At 36.8% G+C, this 15,096-nt stretch overlaps 2 protein-coding genes across 2 annotated transcripts; both read right to left on the minus strand.

The window, feature by feature from the left end:
* Positions 1 to 233: 233 nt before the first annotated feature.
* On the minus strand, positions 234 to 4,535 carry LOC137726267 (la-related protein 6A-like). Its single transcript, XM_068465168.1, has 11 exons — positions 4,119 to 4,535; positions 3,434 to 3,515; positions 2,160 to 2,254; positions 1,996 to 2,067; positions 1,824 to 1,900; positions 1,650 to 1,734; positions 1,361 to 1,408; positions 1,169 to 1,234; positions 938 to 1,081; positions 712 to 805; positions 234 to 639 (listed from the first exon to the last, which is right to left on the minus strand). The coding sequence occupies exons 1-11, from the start codon at positions 4,353 to 4,355 to the stop codon at positions 512 to 514; spliced, it is 1,128 nt and encodes a 375-aa protein (XP_068321269.1). The 5' UTR covers positions 4,356 to 4,535; the 3' UTR covers positions 234 to 511.
* A 709-nt stretch (positions 4,536 to 5,244) lies between these two features.
* Positions 5,245 to 10,331, minus strand: LOC137725442 (protein BIIDXI-like). Its single transcript, XM_068464127.1, has 3 exons — positions 10,149 to 10,331; positions 6,894 to 7,391; positions 5,245 to 6,001 (listed from the first exon to the last, which is right to left on the minus strand). Exons 1-3 carry the CDS (start codon positions 10,234 to 10,236, stop codon positions 5,403 to 5,405), a joined length of 1,185 nt encoding a protein of 394 aa, XP_068320228.1. The 5' UTR covers positions 10,237 to 10,331; the 3' UTR covers positions 5,245 to 5,402.
* Between the last annotated feature and the right edge of the window lie 4,765 nt (positions 10,332 to 15,096).

A 15,096-nucleotide genomic window follows, 5' to 3' on the forward strand; every position in this document is an offset into this window, starting at 1 on the left:
GAATGGCGCGTGAGAGGGAGACGGCCTTTTCAGGCATGGACTATGGGTTGGTTTGGTGGGGTCAGGTGTCACCTGAATGAGGATCCAACATTTACCCTTTGAAATTCGATCGAAACATCTAGGTAGTCAAAGGGCAAATTAGGTAAAACACGACACTAGTAAGCTTTGGGGTTGTCAACTAACGAGTGGTCAACTAACGAGTGGCAAACGTGTTGGATTTTCATTTCTTCACGACAAAAACCGATTTGGGAATGTTTTTATTGCTAAATGTTTCGATCGAATATGTCATGTCAAATAATTTCTCAATATTACAAATGTTAGTTAAATCAGTTGATTAAATAATTTATCCGTTTACACCCAACAGAAATTCGGATAATGGTTGATAGATGAATATTCACATAAGTCCGCCAGCATGAGTAGACGCATCACGGATCTACCGGATCTCAGTGCAATATATACGCAGACGTTATGAAACACAAAATCCCTATAGGTCTGGTGATCAACCCAGTTGCTAACTCTGGGCTGTGCTCAGAGTCCGCCCTCGCCCCATTGTGAATCCCCTGGTTCCGTCAGGCATCCTTGGGCCGGGTGGTGGCTTCCAAAGTTCAATGCCGTGATTGGCCGAAGTAGTTCCATGACCTGGGGAAACATTTTGGTTAGATTAAGTGAATAGAGTCGGAATCTATTCAAAATATTAGTTCACCAACGTACCAAATCCATTGGTCCCACGGTATTTTTGCCTTCCTGATAGCCCCCTATTTCGACCTCTATGCCCAGTTTTCTCCTTGGGAACTCGCTCTCCGTCCTAGAATGGCAGAAGCAAAAAGGTCAAAACTTAAAACCAGTCGAGTGTAATGAAACACTTGTATGGATCTGGATCCATCAACGACTCCAACAAAAATAACACCAATTGCTCATGAGCATAACCACCGCTTACCTCTTCATCAGTTGTCCGTGCATCATTATGTTTCACAATTACAGTATGATTCTCCTCGTCTCCTGTTTGATCATTACTTCTGTTGCCGCTACTCTTCTCAGATTCGAAACCCCTCCAGGGTTGTTTTCTCTGTCCATACTTCCCCTGATGTGAATAATACCAACATTAACTCCTCTTGTGGCCAAAAGTGAAGATAGAAAAATGAAAAGGAAAAAAGTCAGGATCAAATACCACTTGTTTTAGACGCTTCACCCGCATGCCATTTCTCCAATCCTCTTCATTATTTAAAGTAGTGACCTGACACAAATCACCAGGAAAAAACTGTAAGCTAAGGATTGATTATCCGAGCTATAGAGAGCCGTATGAAAAATGATGATGATGTTGATGTTGATGATTATACCGTTGGAAAGAACAAACACTTACAGCTTTGTCAGCAGCCTCCACAGTATCATACTTCACAAGGGCATGCAACTGCGACAAAAACCAAGACACGTTACAAAAGGCTGCCGAAATATCTCAAAATTGTCTTCAGAAAGACCTCAAAACATATGTGTAAAGACAGCGTTTGCCTCAGACCACAAAGAACAGAAGACTTTCACCAACCACAAAAATCCCGATCATGGAAAGTGTATCTCAGTAACCAATCCCTCTAAATCAGCAGATTCAGATAATTAGCATGTACAATCATGCACATAAAATTTAGAAACCATACCTTATTACTAATCAGCTTCTTACCCTTGCCGCCTTTTGTAGACACTTCTATTGCATGTGGGTCGAGTATGTACAAATCTTTTATTCTGGAAAATTGAAAACCATGCCATAATCAAAATTGTAGAGAACAGTAATGTCACAGCATGGGAAAAACAGAAGAAGGAAAAGAACATACTTTCCAGCTTCACCAAGTATACTCTTAAGGTTCTCCACTGAATGATCCTCAGGTAGGTTCTCCACCAAGACAGTGCACTATAATGCGGAAATTAGATGCTTGAAGTTTTCCAAAAATAATACATAAAAATTAAGAACAAAAATAAATAAATAAATCAAGTTCAAAAGGATACCTTTGGATCCTTGTTTTCAGTTAATGGAAGGGGATGAATCCGTTTCACCTTCTTCCCATTCGAACTCACAGCCTACAAGAAGGAGATTTATGCTTATCTTTTTAGCATATTCGTGATTCAACCTGCACTAAAAAATTTTAAAGAGAACAAAATAAGAACATTACAAGGAGGGAAGACTCCCTCAATGCAGCCGCTATTGACGAATTGTTTTGGATGAGCTTTTTCATTTTTCTAAAAGAAGCAATAACTGAAATTGGAACTGCAAAAAGATATGCCAAGAGTTAGTGAAAACTGTTAACATGACAGGGTGAAGAAGGGAGACTACTTAATAATTTTTCAATTTGTTACAACTTACAACTAAGATTTTTTACCACCACAGAAGAAGCAATTTGATGTATAAAAAAATTTCAGTGCCACACGGATTTGCAGTTAGTGGTTAATACACTCACATACACAAGCAGAGGAAGGAGATAACGAAGTCGAAAAAATAATAGGGCAGTTCTCATATTCCTGCCACTAGAAAAGCAATCACCCCCTTTCTCAGAAGTGATAAATCACCAAATTAGAAACAAGAAAACCAAGAGGAATGAAAAAAATGTTTCTAATTCTGAAAACTGCTTTAGCAGTAGAATTTAATGAATAGAGAAGGAATCAGTCAGCAGTCAGTTGCATGGTCATTCAACGCCAACCACAGATGCTCGGCACAACCAAATTTGGCTGCACCAGGAAAACACCCAGGCAAGGCAAGCTGTCAGAAGTACCTGCTTTACTCATCATCTTCGTCTTCTCTACTCTACTAAAGCCAGATTTTATTAACACAAACATTATTAACACTATAAACTTTCAGCACCCATAAAGCATGTAGAAAATGACATATAAAACACCTTGGAATATATTGGTTTAGAACCACATCCAGGCACATGAACTGGAGGTAAGTCAAACAAATTGCAAGTCAATTTGTTGCTTGGTAATTTCAATACTCTATGATTGCCAAATGGAGGAATCTGCATGAAATTAATTCTACTTTGGATGATTGAGGAAGAGTTTCTTCACAGACCCTTATCTTATTTTATTAAAGGAGTAGTTAGTCTAATAAAACACTTGGAAAAAAAGTAATGCCCCCGCAAAGTTTTATTGGCCCATTACGTGGATCAAGTGATTAAACCAGCTGGTGGGCAAAGTTCATAGACAGCTATAGCATGATAAAATAAGATTTTGTTTAAAATGACTTTTCCTGCATTCGTCTTTGAAAAACGTACCACTGCATCAATCACGGAAGAAGAAATAAGAAGCCATTAGGGGTACAACATGGGAAAGATATTTGCTAAAGTGGGCAGTTATCAAATCAGATGAAAAACTATGCAAGTTTCAGTTCGGTACAAAAAGCATCAAACCATTAAAACAATGTTTAAATCAAACAATAACGGTAACCACTCACCATAACCTTCTTTGTTCTTTTTAATCATACTCAACATATACTTGTCAGCAGGCAAGTTTTCATCGCTGAAATAATATTCCACCTGCAAATCCACAAAGAATTGAAAAACAAACCTCGCATGAGAACTTAAAATTAGTATAGCAACATTTACAATGTCAATTAGGAATACTTCGTTTTCTCTCTCCCTTTACGTTTACTCAAACACTTTCTTAACCCCGCTGTTTGGTTAAAGCTCAATGCGAGTTAATTTGGACTTCAGGGCAGCTAAAATTCGGTTTAATGGTTAACAAAGTGGGCACAGAAATTAGACATTATGGTCTACACTAATCTGGCTTCAAAATGTGGTTCCAGATACGCACTCGATTCAAATTCACTTATCCCATGCGTATGCATTGCAGAAATCATCTTATCTATGAACAATTTTATTGCATTTATTTTACCAATTTTTTACTTGTTCCTTCAATTTAGACCAAAGCAAGAAGGAATCAAGAACATAATTCCAACAATCGTAGAGCTACTGAAACAATGATAAATGTGGCTCTAGGGTTTATAATCAATACAACACATATTGCTAGGTCTATACAATATCAAATTATCAGCTCCAAATCAAATTCCTTCTATATATATATATATATATAGAGAGAGAGAGAGAGAGAGAGAGAGAGAGAGAGAGAGGGATCCTTGCCTGCTTAATAATCTTCTGTTTGAGATCCTCAGAGAGACCGCCAGTCCCACACGATTGATCAGGGTCATCATCCGACGGATGTGGTTGAATCTCAGAGGAGGCGCGACCGGGAGATCCAACGGGTGAGATATCAGAACCGTGCGGGGGAGACGGTGGGGGGGCGTCGGTGCCGCATGTGATGACGGTGGGGGTGGTGTCGGCGGGGGTGGTGACGGTCGGCCCCTCTTCGCCTTCCATTTGTGGAAAGCAGAAAGAGGAGGGGAGGAGAGAGGAGGGAGCGAACCTTTCAAAGGTTTCAAATGCGAGGACAGGCCCCCGCTCTTTCTTCTCCTAATTCTGTTTTCTTCCCCTTTCCACCTTTATATAGACCCAACCCCATGTGATACGCATGACGTGTGATTAGGGCATTACCGTCATTTCGGTCCCTCCTTTGTTCTTCAATTTTGTACCTTGCAAAAATAGCACTTGCAGTTCCATTTTGTCAATTTTATCAAGGTCAAATGTTTGCAATCCAATGATAAATTTTCTTCAGAATTTGGATCATCTATGGACTTTAGCGTCCAGAGGCTAAGGACCAAAAAATTCGACCATTGACTTGTGTGAGGTGAACCATCGAAATGGGTTAGCGGGGACCATCAGAATCAATGGTTTGTGTGGTAAATTTATGAATTTTCATTTCCAAGAGTAAGATGAAGCTAACATGTCACTTTGTTAATTATCTTGTACTTTGTCAAACATTTTGGTATTTTAGCATCAAACTACGTGATGATCACATATGATTTGTATTTTAAAAAACCAATCTATGAGCTTCTTTTAGGAAGATATCGACCCAATAGTACACATACATTCTTATATTGAACTTATGTCTCGATATGGATTGTAGATGGTAAGAACCATAAGAGTAGCGGAAGTGTTCTACCATTGAAATTAAGGAAAACAAATGAAAAAGATTTGAAAACTTTGAGTTTCAACGATAAAGACAAAATAAAGAGTAAAATGAATAGTAATATGATTGATTTTTTAGTGTAAAAATATGATTTTTCATTAAAATGAATAGTACCGAAAACTTTTCGTTAAAATTCTCTTAAAATTATAAAGCTATGCGATCAAAATTACGACAATTGGATCAAGGAGAACACATTTCTCATTCATATAAAAACCATATAGTAAAAGCCCACATACAACTTGGTACTTGGGACTATTGTTTGCAACAAATCCCATGCTAGACGTACTAAAACCAAAACATCACATATGATAAACTTCCCTAGTAAACCCTAACCCTTACTAAACCAAAACCCACACAAAAGCCCAGAAAGCAAGCCCAAGTGCCACCCGGCCCGACCCACCGAGCCCATTTCTCCATGACCCGGAGAACCAAACCCGAACATCATCCACCACAGGCCCACAGAGTGAGCTCATGTCATCAGTCCTGGTGTTGTAATACACACTGTAGAATGCAATCCTTGTCCTCTCAGCCTTGGCCGTGAAATTCACGCCGGCGGTTTGGAACGTGCTGTTGGAATTCGGTGTGTAATGGACGTTTTGCGCCTGGTCTCCGGCGAATGCCATGATGCCGAGAGGCTGCTTGCATTTGTCATTAGCATGGCCTAATGAGAAGGTCAAGGTGTAGGGCTTGTTTGGTGAAGTTTCAACCATTTGGGAAATGATGCCTTCTTTTCCAGATACCAATTCAATGGCCCGTTTGCCTTGTGGCACTGCGTAATGGTACGAGTCTATGTACCTAACAGCCCGGTTGGACTCGACGATCCAACCGGGTAAAGAAGAAGTTTCTTCGTCGAGGTTGGTTGGGAGCAGGACTCCGAGTGAGATGTTTGGAAACATCCATGGACCTTCCTCAAAATCACCATTGATCACTGCGTTGTCTGCACAAAATATGGCAACTGGTGAGAAAGTTGGTTCTCTGGGATTGCTAGACTTTACAAAACAAACAAAATTTATAGTCCAATCAAGATAAAGGTTAATATTCTTTCATATGTCAGTTCAACACAAAATTTAACATCTTTAAAACGGTTTTAAAGAAAATGTTTTTGAATTTCAAAAACACTTTAAGCGTTTTTTAGAAAAAACGCTAAAAAGCACCTTTAAGTATTTTTTCGAAATTCACTTGCCTTCTAAAAAAACTTCTAAACAAGTCCTTATTTATCTCTTGGTTGCACAGCAGCTCTCTCCGGCACATGATTAATAATGTGATAAGAGAAAACAAAAAACAAAAAAAATAGAGGTTGGCATACAACAAAAATAGGAAAGGCATCTATTAATGTTCAAAGACAATTTTATGACTGCTTTAAAATAATATCAATATGTGACAATGACATATTCCGTTGCATCAACTTTTGAAATTCACTCCCATCCTCACTTATTTCACAAGAAAATAATATTGGATTTGTCGGCGAAGACAAAGTTTTGGATCACGACTTTTGAATGTCATTGGACAATCCCCTCCCCCACATAGTGGATCCTAAGTTCTAAAAGCTTCACATCATTTTTGGCCACGTGTACAAATTTTTTTACTTTTTAACCTTTTAAATTAATGGGCCAATAGGGTTGAGAAAATTTTTATATGTTTTTATATAAGTAATGAAAAATTGTATTTTTTAAATTATTAATTTTTGAACATACATATTTTATCATTTTTATAATAACACATGATATATCATCTCGTGTTCGGATCACATTAAAAAAATCTCTCTTACAAACTATCTTTATTCCGATCATAATAATGAAAAATTTCTTCAATAGAAGCAAGAATTTTACCTTTGGGCCTATCAGGGGTAAAGAGTTTCTTCATAGCAACGTCATCGATGATGGGCCCACACGTGGGGTCATCCTCCATGCCGGGATTCCTGAAGACCAACATCGCATCATCCTCCTCCGCCTCGAAGGCCCACGCGTAGGGGTCCCACCCCTGCACGTTGTACAAGGTCTGCAGGTCTATCGTCTGCGACGCAGGTGGCACGGACACGTTCAGCGACTCCAGCTGTGCGCACGTGCGAGCCGCGCTGAAAGTCACCGAGTATATCGACCCTTTCTCCACCTTCACTTGCTGTCTTATTTCGGCGTCGTTTCCGAGCCTCACCGCGTGTCTACCTTGCGGTACGATGAGGATCATCCCACCCTGTTTCTGCCCGGATTCAACAAGCTCGACGGTGCCGTTTGCTTTCCAGCTGGGGATCCCGGCGGGTCCGTCTACGGCACCGTCGTTTGAAAAGCCGCCCGATGGGGTCAGTTCAAAATCTCCGTTTGGCACCGGCCCTGCAATAAACGACATTGGTTTAGAAATGTATGTTACTCATTCAGGCCACATTCCTTAACAATGTGTTTTGTGCAAAAGTACATAAGCAATTGACGCTAACATTTTATTCGAACGAAATAAAATTTAAGCACGTAGCAACGTTCGATAGAAATAATTATAAGCAAAGCAAATCTCAATTCTAAATACGTTTTTTTTGGTGCTTTCTGTTGATCTCAGGATGCACTTCAAGTGTCAAATTTTATAAATAAAAAAAAAAAAAAATTATTTGCGAGCTAAAAGAAGTACGCAAAGGTGCTTTTTACATAAGAAATCGAACTTCTAAATCGATAGCCTTCCCTTCCCCAAACCGATACAAAAGAGAGATATCAAGAAGTGTTTTACCACATTAATCTTGGGTTAACCTAAAAAAGCCAAGTATGTTATTGTCCTAAAGCCACCTCATGGTCCTAGAAAAGGCTAAAATTATTTTGCCTTGGCCTTTCTCTCACATAAAAAATGGGGACCGCTTTGTCCCAAAAAGGGGCAAATGCCTTTAATTATTATAATAATGATGACTCCGCTCCTCACGGATTGAGGAGAAATTCCACCTCACAATATTTTGTGGATTATTCACAAAATTCGTGTTTATGATCAAAATAGTTTACATTATAAAACACAGTGTAAATATAATTTTTACAAAATTAATTAAAATAAGATCGTTTAGCCATTGAATTGTATAAAAACAAATAGATAGATTCGACAAAAACATATAACGAACCATCTATCTATTTGTTACAATTGATTGACTAACGATCAGAAATTATCTTAACGTAATGATTCATAATATAAACAATTATAAACATAAACACGAAACTTTGTAAATAAGTTACGAAATATTTTGATCAAGAATTCCTACTCAACCTTAACCTCTTCTCAATTGTCGTTACCCATCGCATGGCCCATGAGTTTATGATTCCATGGTCAAAAATTGGTCTTTCCAGATCTCAAATGTGAAACAAAAATACAACAAAACAGTCAGATTTTCTTCTATCACGATATGACACCGAGGACCCTGCCCACTCCAAGACAAAATTGTGTCGGCTAGTGATATTTTCGCCCTTTGTGAAATTAATAACATCATAAGTTGAGAAAAATCAGAAAAAATGTCAGTCTCAAGGCGTTGTTTATAAATCCAAAAATATTTAAAATGTTTTCGGGAATAAATTGATGTTTTTTTTTTCCAGCTTTTTTGTCTTCAATTTTGTGCCGCTACAATTTCCCAATTCACCAGAGAAAGCAGAAGATCTATCCAAGTTCCAATCTCTTTGAGACGCTCAGCAAATCCTCTGGATAGCCTTATCCATTCATGGGCCTCAAACGTTGGGAAGCCCACAATAATATCATCTTTTCTTCCCAATGCGGATAGATTAAGTCGGTTAGATTTGACTCCGCGCACAAGCATTCGGCTTCCACCCTCTTTGCCAATTAGTTAAAAGTAATTTAAAATATCTATTTATAAGAAGGAAAAATGAAAAAAAATGGTAAAAAAAAATATGGAGAGAAAGGAAAAATCTTTGAGTTGAACGCGTGGACCCTACAAAGGGACCTTATTTTTAAGTACACCACCAAACACCATTTGGGGTGGTGATCCGAAAGGACAGCTGTAAATTGTTTATAGGGAAAGAGACAGATCCCTTCCTTCATGTTCCGAAGCTTTAAAAGTTGATCCAACAGTTTTTAAAATTCGAATCCTTGAAAGTTATAATAATTTTTAGTTATTTGATCAAATTTCAAAGATCCGAATAATTTGATTCTTGAATTTTGGAGAAAGAGATTGTTTATAAGAAAAACTAATGAAAATAAATGAGCTTTAACGATAACGACAAAATAAAGTTAAAATAAATAGTATTAATATTGACTTTTTAATGTGAAAATATGATTTTTTTTTGTTAAAATAAATAGTACCGGAGTTTTAAACTTCCCTTGTTTGCAGGGTAAGTGACCTTTACGGAAAGGGACTTTGTCCTCTTGATTAGGTAAGGGAGGGGGGTGAGAAAACGTGCCAGAAATTTGGCGCGAAACGGGTTACTTAGGTTAATTTAGACATTTCCACCCACCGCGCGACGGTAAAAAAAAAGCGTAAAAGCAAAACTTAGCTGTAGCGCAAATCTATCGTGCGAGTAATTTTACTAATTTACCCAATCTTCTTAAGTTTAGACGCAAAATCTACGAACAGAACTGCGAATTAACCAAAATAGCTATCTTCCTAGTAAATTACCAAATCCAGTGTACACAAAAATAAAATAAAAAACAATACATTACCACATTTAAATGAAGATTTGAAATTTGAAAATGCTTCAAGAAACTGAGAAAATTGCGGTTAAGAAAATTAGGGAAGTTACATTAATTAGGTTATACTATGTGAAAGTTAAAGTGATTTTGGTGAACGAGGGTCCGGAAAAATGAGTTAGGATTACGATAGCTTCCGGAAAAGTGAAATAGGGTCTCAAAAAGTTTCAAACAACCGTGGTATTTAGCTAACTCAACAGTCATTAGCTAAACCAAATGCATATTCATGTCCAAATAAACCACAGAATTGCAAATGAAATTACGAACCCAGGAAAGTTAATAGCCTAAATAATACTAATTAGATCTCAGGAGTTGGAACAAATGAGCAAAAAATAACAAAATATAAAGTAAATTTAAACAAAAAACTGCAAAATGGTTCCAAACATTCAGAGAGAAAGTGAGAGACAGAGAGAACCCAGAAAACGCACCATCATCTGCTGAGATTTCAGCAGCCAAATGACCGAGAAGAAGCAGCGTCGGTAAGACCCATTTGTGAGATGAGGAGCTCCGACCCATCTTTTCCGCCCAAACTCTCTCTCTCTCTCTCTCTCTCTCTCTCTCTCTGTGTGTTGAGTGCGTTTAGTGAGGTTTATGGTGACAGAGGAAAGAGGGGAGTGAGTAGGACTGTGAGGAGTGTCCTTTTATCCAAAAGATTCGACTTCAATCGACTTTTTTTTTTTTTTTTTTTTTTTATTATTTTTGCTAAGGTCGTCTTTATTCTTTAGTTCATAAGTAGGATTTACTTTTTTTAATCAAAGTTTAACGCTTTAATATCATTAATTTGACAAAAAGGGCAGCAGGCTTCAACTTTCTTTTATTTCTGAAATCTCGAGAAAATAAAAAGAAAATAGAGAAAACAAAAGTCTTCCGCCCGTTCCCACCGAGATCATTTTTTCAATCATTGTGAGGATATATTTGTTTAATTTATAAACAAAATTCTCTTTGGAAAGCAAAAAGAAGTGAAAATATTAAGGGTCAAAATAAATATGTCAACAAAATTAAGGAAAATTAATTAAAATAAAAGTATGGTAATATAGTAAATACATACAAAATAATTTTACCTTTTTGTCAAATTTCACAGCTAGGTAACAATATCAGTTGCCATTTGTTTTCATTTTTACGTTGTTCTCTTAATAAAATGAACTTTTAGTTATGAAAGAGTCATCAACGACCATAATAATCCAAAAATATATGAACAACTTCTTCAGCGAAGAAAAATCATTTGAAGTTGTCGCACAAAAAAAAATCATGAATTTTTTTAATAAATATATGGATAATATGTATACAATTGTTAATTAAGTATACGAAAATTATTGAACTTGCGATTCTGAAATGTTAAGTAACTACCCTTTTAATTCGAAAATTATTGAACTTGTTTAAATTGACCTTAAACAAATAAAGCTTTGTCCTTCAACCTATAAAAGAACTAGACTGAAATGTTAACTACTATTTTTATACAATAGTAGGTAGTGTTTCATTACCATACAAATCAATCATTGTAATGTCACAAACAAATTCTACCACCTAACCTACTACAGCAGGAGATTCTCTCAAAGTGATATTTTCTCACTGTTGCGATGTTAGACGGCTGATCACTACTCTAATTAATCCCTAAGTGTTTGAAAATTAAGAAAATGTGCCTAGACTTGCTAAGGAGCCCGTCTGGCGCACTAGACCTATCTAGGTTGCGAATCTCACTTATACAAAAAATTGATAACTTTCATTTGCAATTTATTTTTTCATTCAAATGTAAGAGACTTGTTGAATACTTGAATAAACACTCATTATATGTTTGTTCCTCATGTACTCAATATATTTTAATACTTTATTGCTCCTCATGTACTCAATATATTTTAATACTTTATAATTTATATGTCATTTTATTTTACAATTTATGTATCTCAATATAATTATGTATTTTTTTAAGCATAAATAGTCACTTTTTATATGATATATAATAAATTTGCTTAAATTCGCCTAGTCAGTCTAAACTTCCGCCTAGGTCACCTAGGCACTAAGCCTCAGCCCACCGCCTGACTAGTGTTAACGTCTTTTAGAATCTTAGATTTTTCATACACTATTTGTCACCTTACAATTAATTAATTCATGCCAATATTGTAACACATTGAGATAAAAAATACAGTAACAAAAAATTCATAAAAAATCTTATTTTAAATAGAGTCTCTTTTAACATTTCTCAATGGAGAATGTCATTATACCGTAACCAAGGAAAGTTAAGTGACCACTTTAGATATTTTTCAATTGTTTTTAATCAGAATATCTTTTAAGTATCACTGGAAGGGAATATTTGTTAACTTATTTATATTTGTAATGCCGTGTGTTTGAGAATCGTGGTCTTGCGGCGAGCCCTCGAGAACTTGCACCGTTTCATGTTTTCTTTGACGGAATAGGGTTATCTCTTCTTTTTTTTCCTTACCATTTCCTTATTTTCTATTTAAACGGTCACGATACAGTTACGTCAACATCTTCTATTAATTTTTTATAATAAGAGAAAGACAAAATAGATAATGTGAAAAGAGGGGATGGAAGGGGATGGAAAGAGGAGGGGAGAGAATCCTACTCCTTCTTTGACAGCCTTCGAGCACTCGTGATTTTATTTATTTGTTTATCCCTGAAATACAAATTCTTTCTTTTACAAATTATGGGCTTAATCTTACAATGAATTAGTAATAATGTGATTTAAATTCATTTTTAACGAGAATCGAATCTAAAATCTTTCAATTACAAGTAAAAAAAAAAAAAACATTAGACCGGAATACTAAGTAACATTGTTCCCTCACACAAATTAAACATTGATATAAACTATTCAAAACGTACAAACTGCACAAAGTTCACATTCATGCTTCCCATTTTCTTCCTATAAAGTACCTAAAAATGCCACTAGCCTTGACTTTAATCTATTAATCATTTGGGAAATTGGGTATAAAGAGGTGTTATCTTCTGTATCTTTCCTTTTTGTATTTTTTTTTTTACCTTTTTTGTCTCTCCTCCAATTTGCTATCTTCATTTTCTTGATTTTTTCTCTCACTTCTCTTCCTTTTTATCTCATCCGATCTTCTTCATTATTTCTCTTTCCTTCAATCATCTCTTACTTTCTTTCCTCCCCTCTCCTCTTTCTCCCTATCATGCGACCCTTTCTTTTTAGAACTCTTTGTTTAGTTTAAGTCGTAAGATTTAAAATTTTTAAATCTCAAACCAATCACGTTTTTTAATCTTTACGAAAATTGTTTTTAAGAAATGTTTTGAGAAATGATAAAAAAAATTCAAATAGGATACCAAACAGCCCTTAAATGACTGAAACAAGAGCATTGCATAAGGATAAGACGGAAAATGTGAAAATCATTACTCAAATGCAAAAAATATTTATTCAAGAGTAATGCAAAGGAGACTAAATTTTGGAAACTAGAGGATATGTAAGTTGATGATTGGTTTATTACTTAAACGTTGATAGACGTGTTTATTTCTATTGGTGACACATTATTTAATTTGCAAAGTTAGTCTCTAAATTTAGTCTCCCTAACATTACTCTTTATTTAAAGAAACTGTTATTATTGACATACTAAAATTTCATCTTATAGTCCAAATTTATAAAATATACAAGAAAAATAATTGTATAGAGAGAAAGGTAAGATGACATTTGTTCATTGTCAATATCAAGTTATTAACATTCTTATCTAAACCGGTTTAATCGTGACTCGTGTCGTTCTTGTACAGACCTATTTAATAAGCAAGCCATGTCAAAACATTTCATTTATTTGACAACTTAAGCATAGCATGATCCATGGTAGAGGTGGGCAAATGGGTATAAGAACCGCAGGTCGGAGTGGGTACGGGCTAGTTCTTAATTTTAAAAAGGTGAAACCAGGAGGGGGGCGGGGCGGGCCTTTGTAATTTTCGGTTCGAGGCGATTCTCGAAGTATAAGAACCGCGGGTACCTAGACTGCCTCGTTTATAATTGAAATGGATGGACGAGATTGAAAAAATCATATCTCCATCCAATCTTAACTGTTAATTTTAGGTTTCCTCGTCCTCGACCTCGACTCTGTCACTCGATTCTGTTTCCCACAGTCTCATTCTAAAGCCAGTTCCTTGTCGGCAACCCAATCGACAATTGTTGGCCCTGCGAAGACTGGAGCAACAACCTAATCTCACCAGTCACCCCTTTAAAGTCTCACTAGTCACTACAACCAGAAACCAAATGTCTATATCTAACCCCTTCAAGTTTTTAAAGCGGTGTTGTCGTCGAGACCATCGTTATCACCGTCACCAACCATGTCGTCGTCGTCAAAGAAGATCACCCTCAAGAGCTCGGATGGAAAGTCATTCAAGGTCGTCAAAGAAGATCACCCTCAAGCACATAATCGAGGACAATTACACTGATAAAGACATGTCGACGCCGCCAAGCCCGACAAAAAGATCTTCGAGGACAATCTCAAGGCCTGAGATCAGAATTTGGTTTGATTATAAGGTTTCAGAATCTAGGGATTCAGATGGGTTAGGGTTTTTTTTAATTAGGGGATTGGGGTCAATTATGTTGTTTTAGGGCCTAGGGTTACTAATTTAGGGGTTTTCTATTATGGTGGATTGAATTTGAATGGCAAGCAAGTATTGGGTGGTGTCTCTGCCAGTTCAAAACTCAATGTCGTCTCTATGAACCTCCAAAGGTACTTATGCCGTTTCATTTTTCTTCTGCAATTTTATTTCTTTAGCAATTCAATTTTTTTTTCTTTTTCGATTTGGGTATTCATTGGATTTGATCGATGTGAAGCTAATGTAAAGTGAATGATTACTGATATGGAGAGTTGGCAGTGGAGATGGGCAGTTGCAGGCCTCTTCGTGTTCGATTTCGAGCGGCTCAGCCACGGATGGTGGTGGGAGCTGCTCTTTTAGTTTGGGACACAGTTTGGACTCGACCTCAAGGACTAGTGTTGCAGCATCCGTCGCCATTGCATGAAGCGGCTACTCAAAACCACAACAAGGAAACTCAACAAGAAGATGACTGCAACGAGGATGTCCGACAAGAAGGTGGTGGTTTGGTTCCCAGAACGAACGAGAGAGTTAAAGAGGTAGAGAAAAAAAAACACCAAGGATCCGTGGACCCAGCCCGTTTGTAACGGGCCAGTTCGGTCTGATTTCTATAATGAAATATGATGTACCCAGCCCAGCCTGGCCCATTTGTTTTAAACTCCAGTCTGGTTCCTTCAAAATTCGGTCCGGCCCGGCTCGTGCCCAGCCCTAATCCATGGTAAAACTCTATTCGGTTTCGGGCATATTATTAAAATAAATTTAATTTAAATGATTAAATAATTGAAAATACAAAGCTAAAAGTTGGGGTTTTGCCCTACCATTGGAGAT

Source organism: Pyrus communis, chromosome 2 (assembly GCF_963583255.1).
Source record: "Pyrus communis chromosome 2, drPyrComm1.1, whole genome shotgun sequence".
NCBI classification, from domain to species: domain Eukaryota; kingdom Viridiplantae; phylum Streptophyta; class Magnoliopsida; order Rosales; family Rosaceae; genus Pyrus; species Pyrus communis.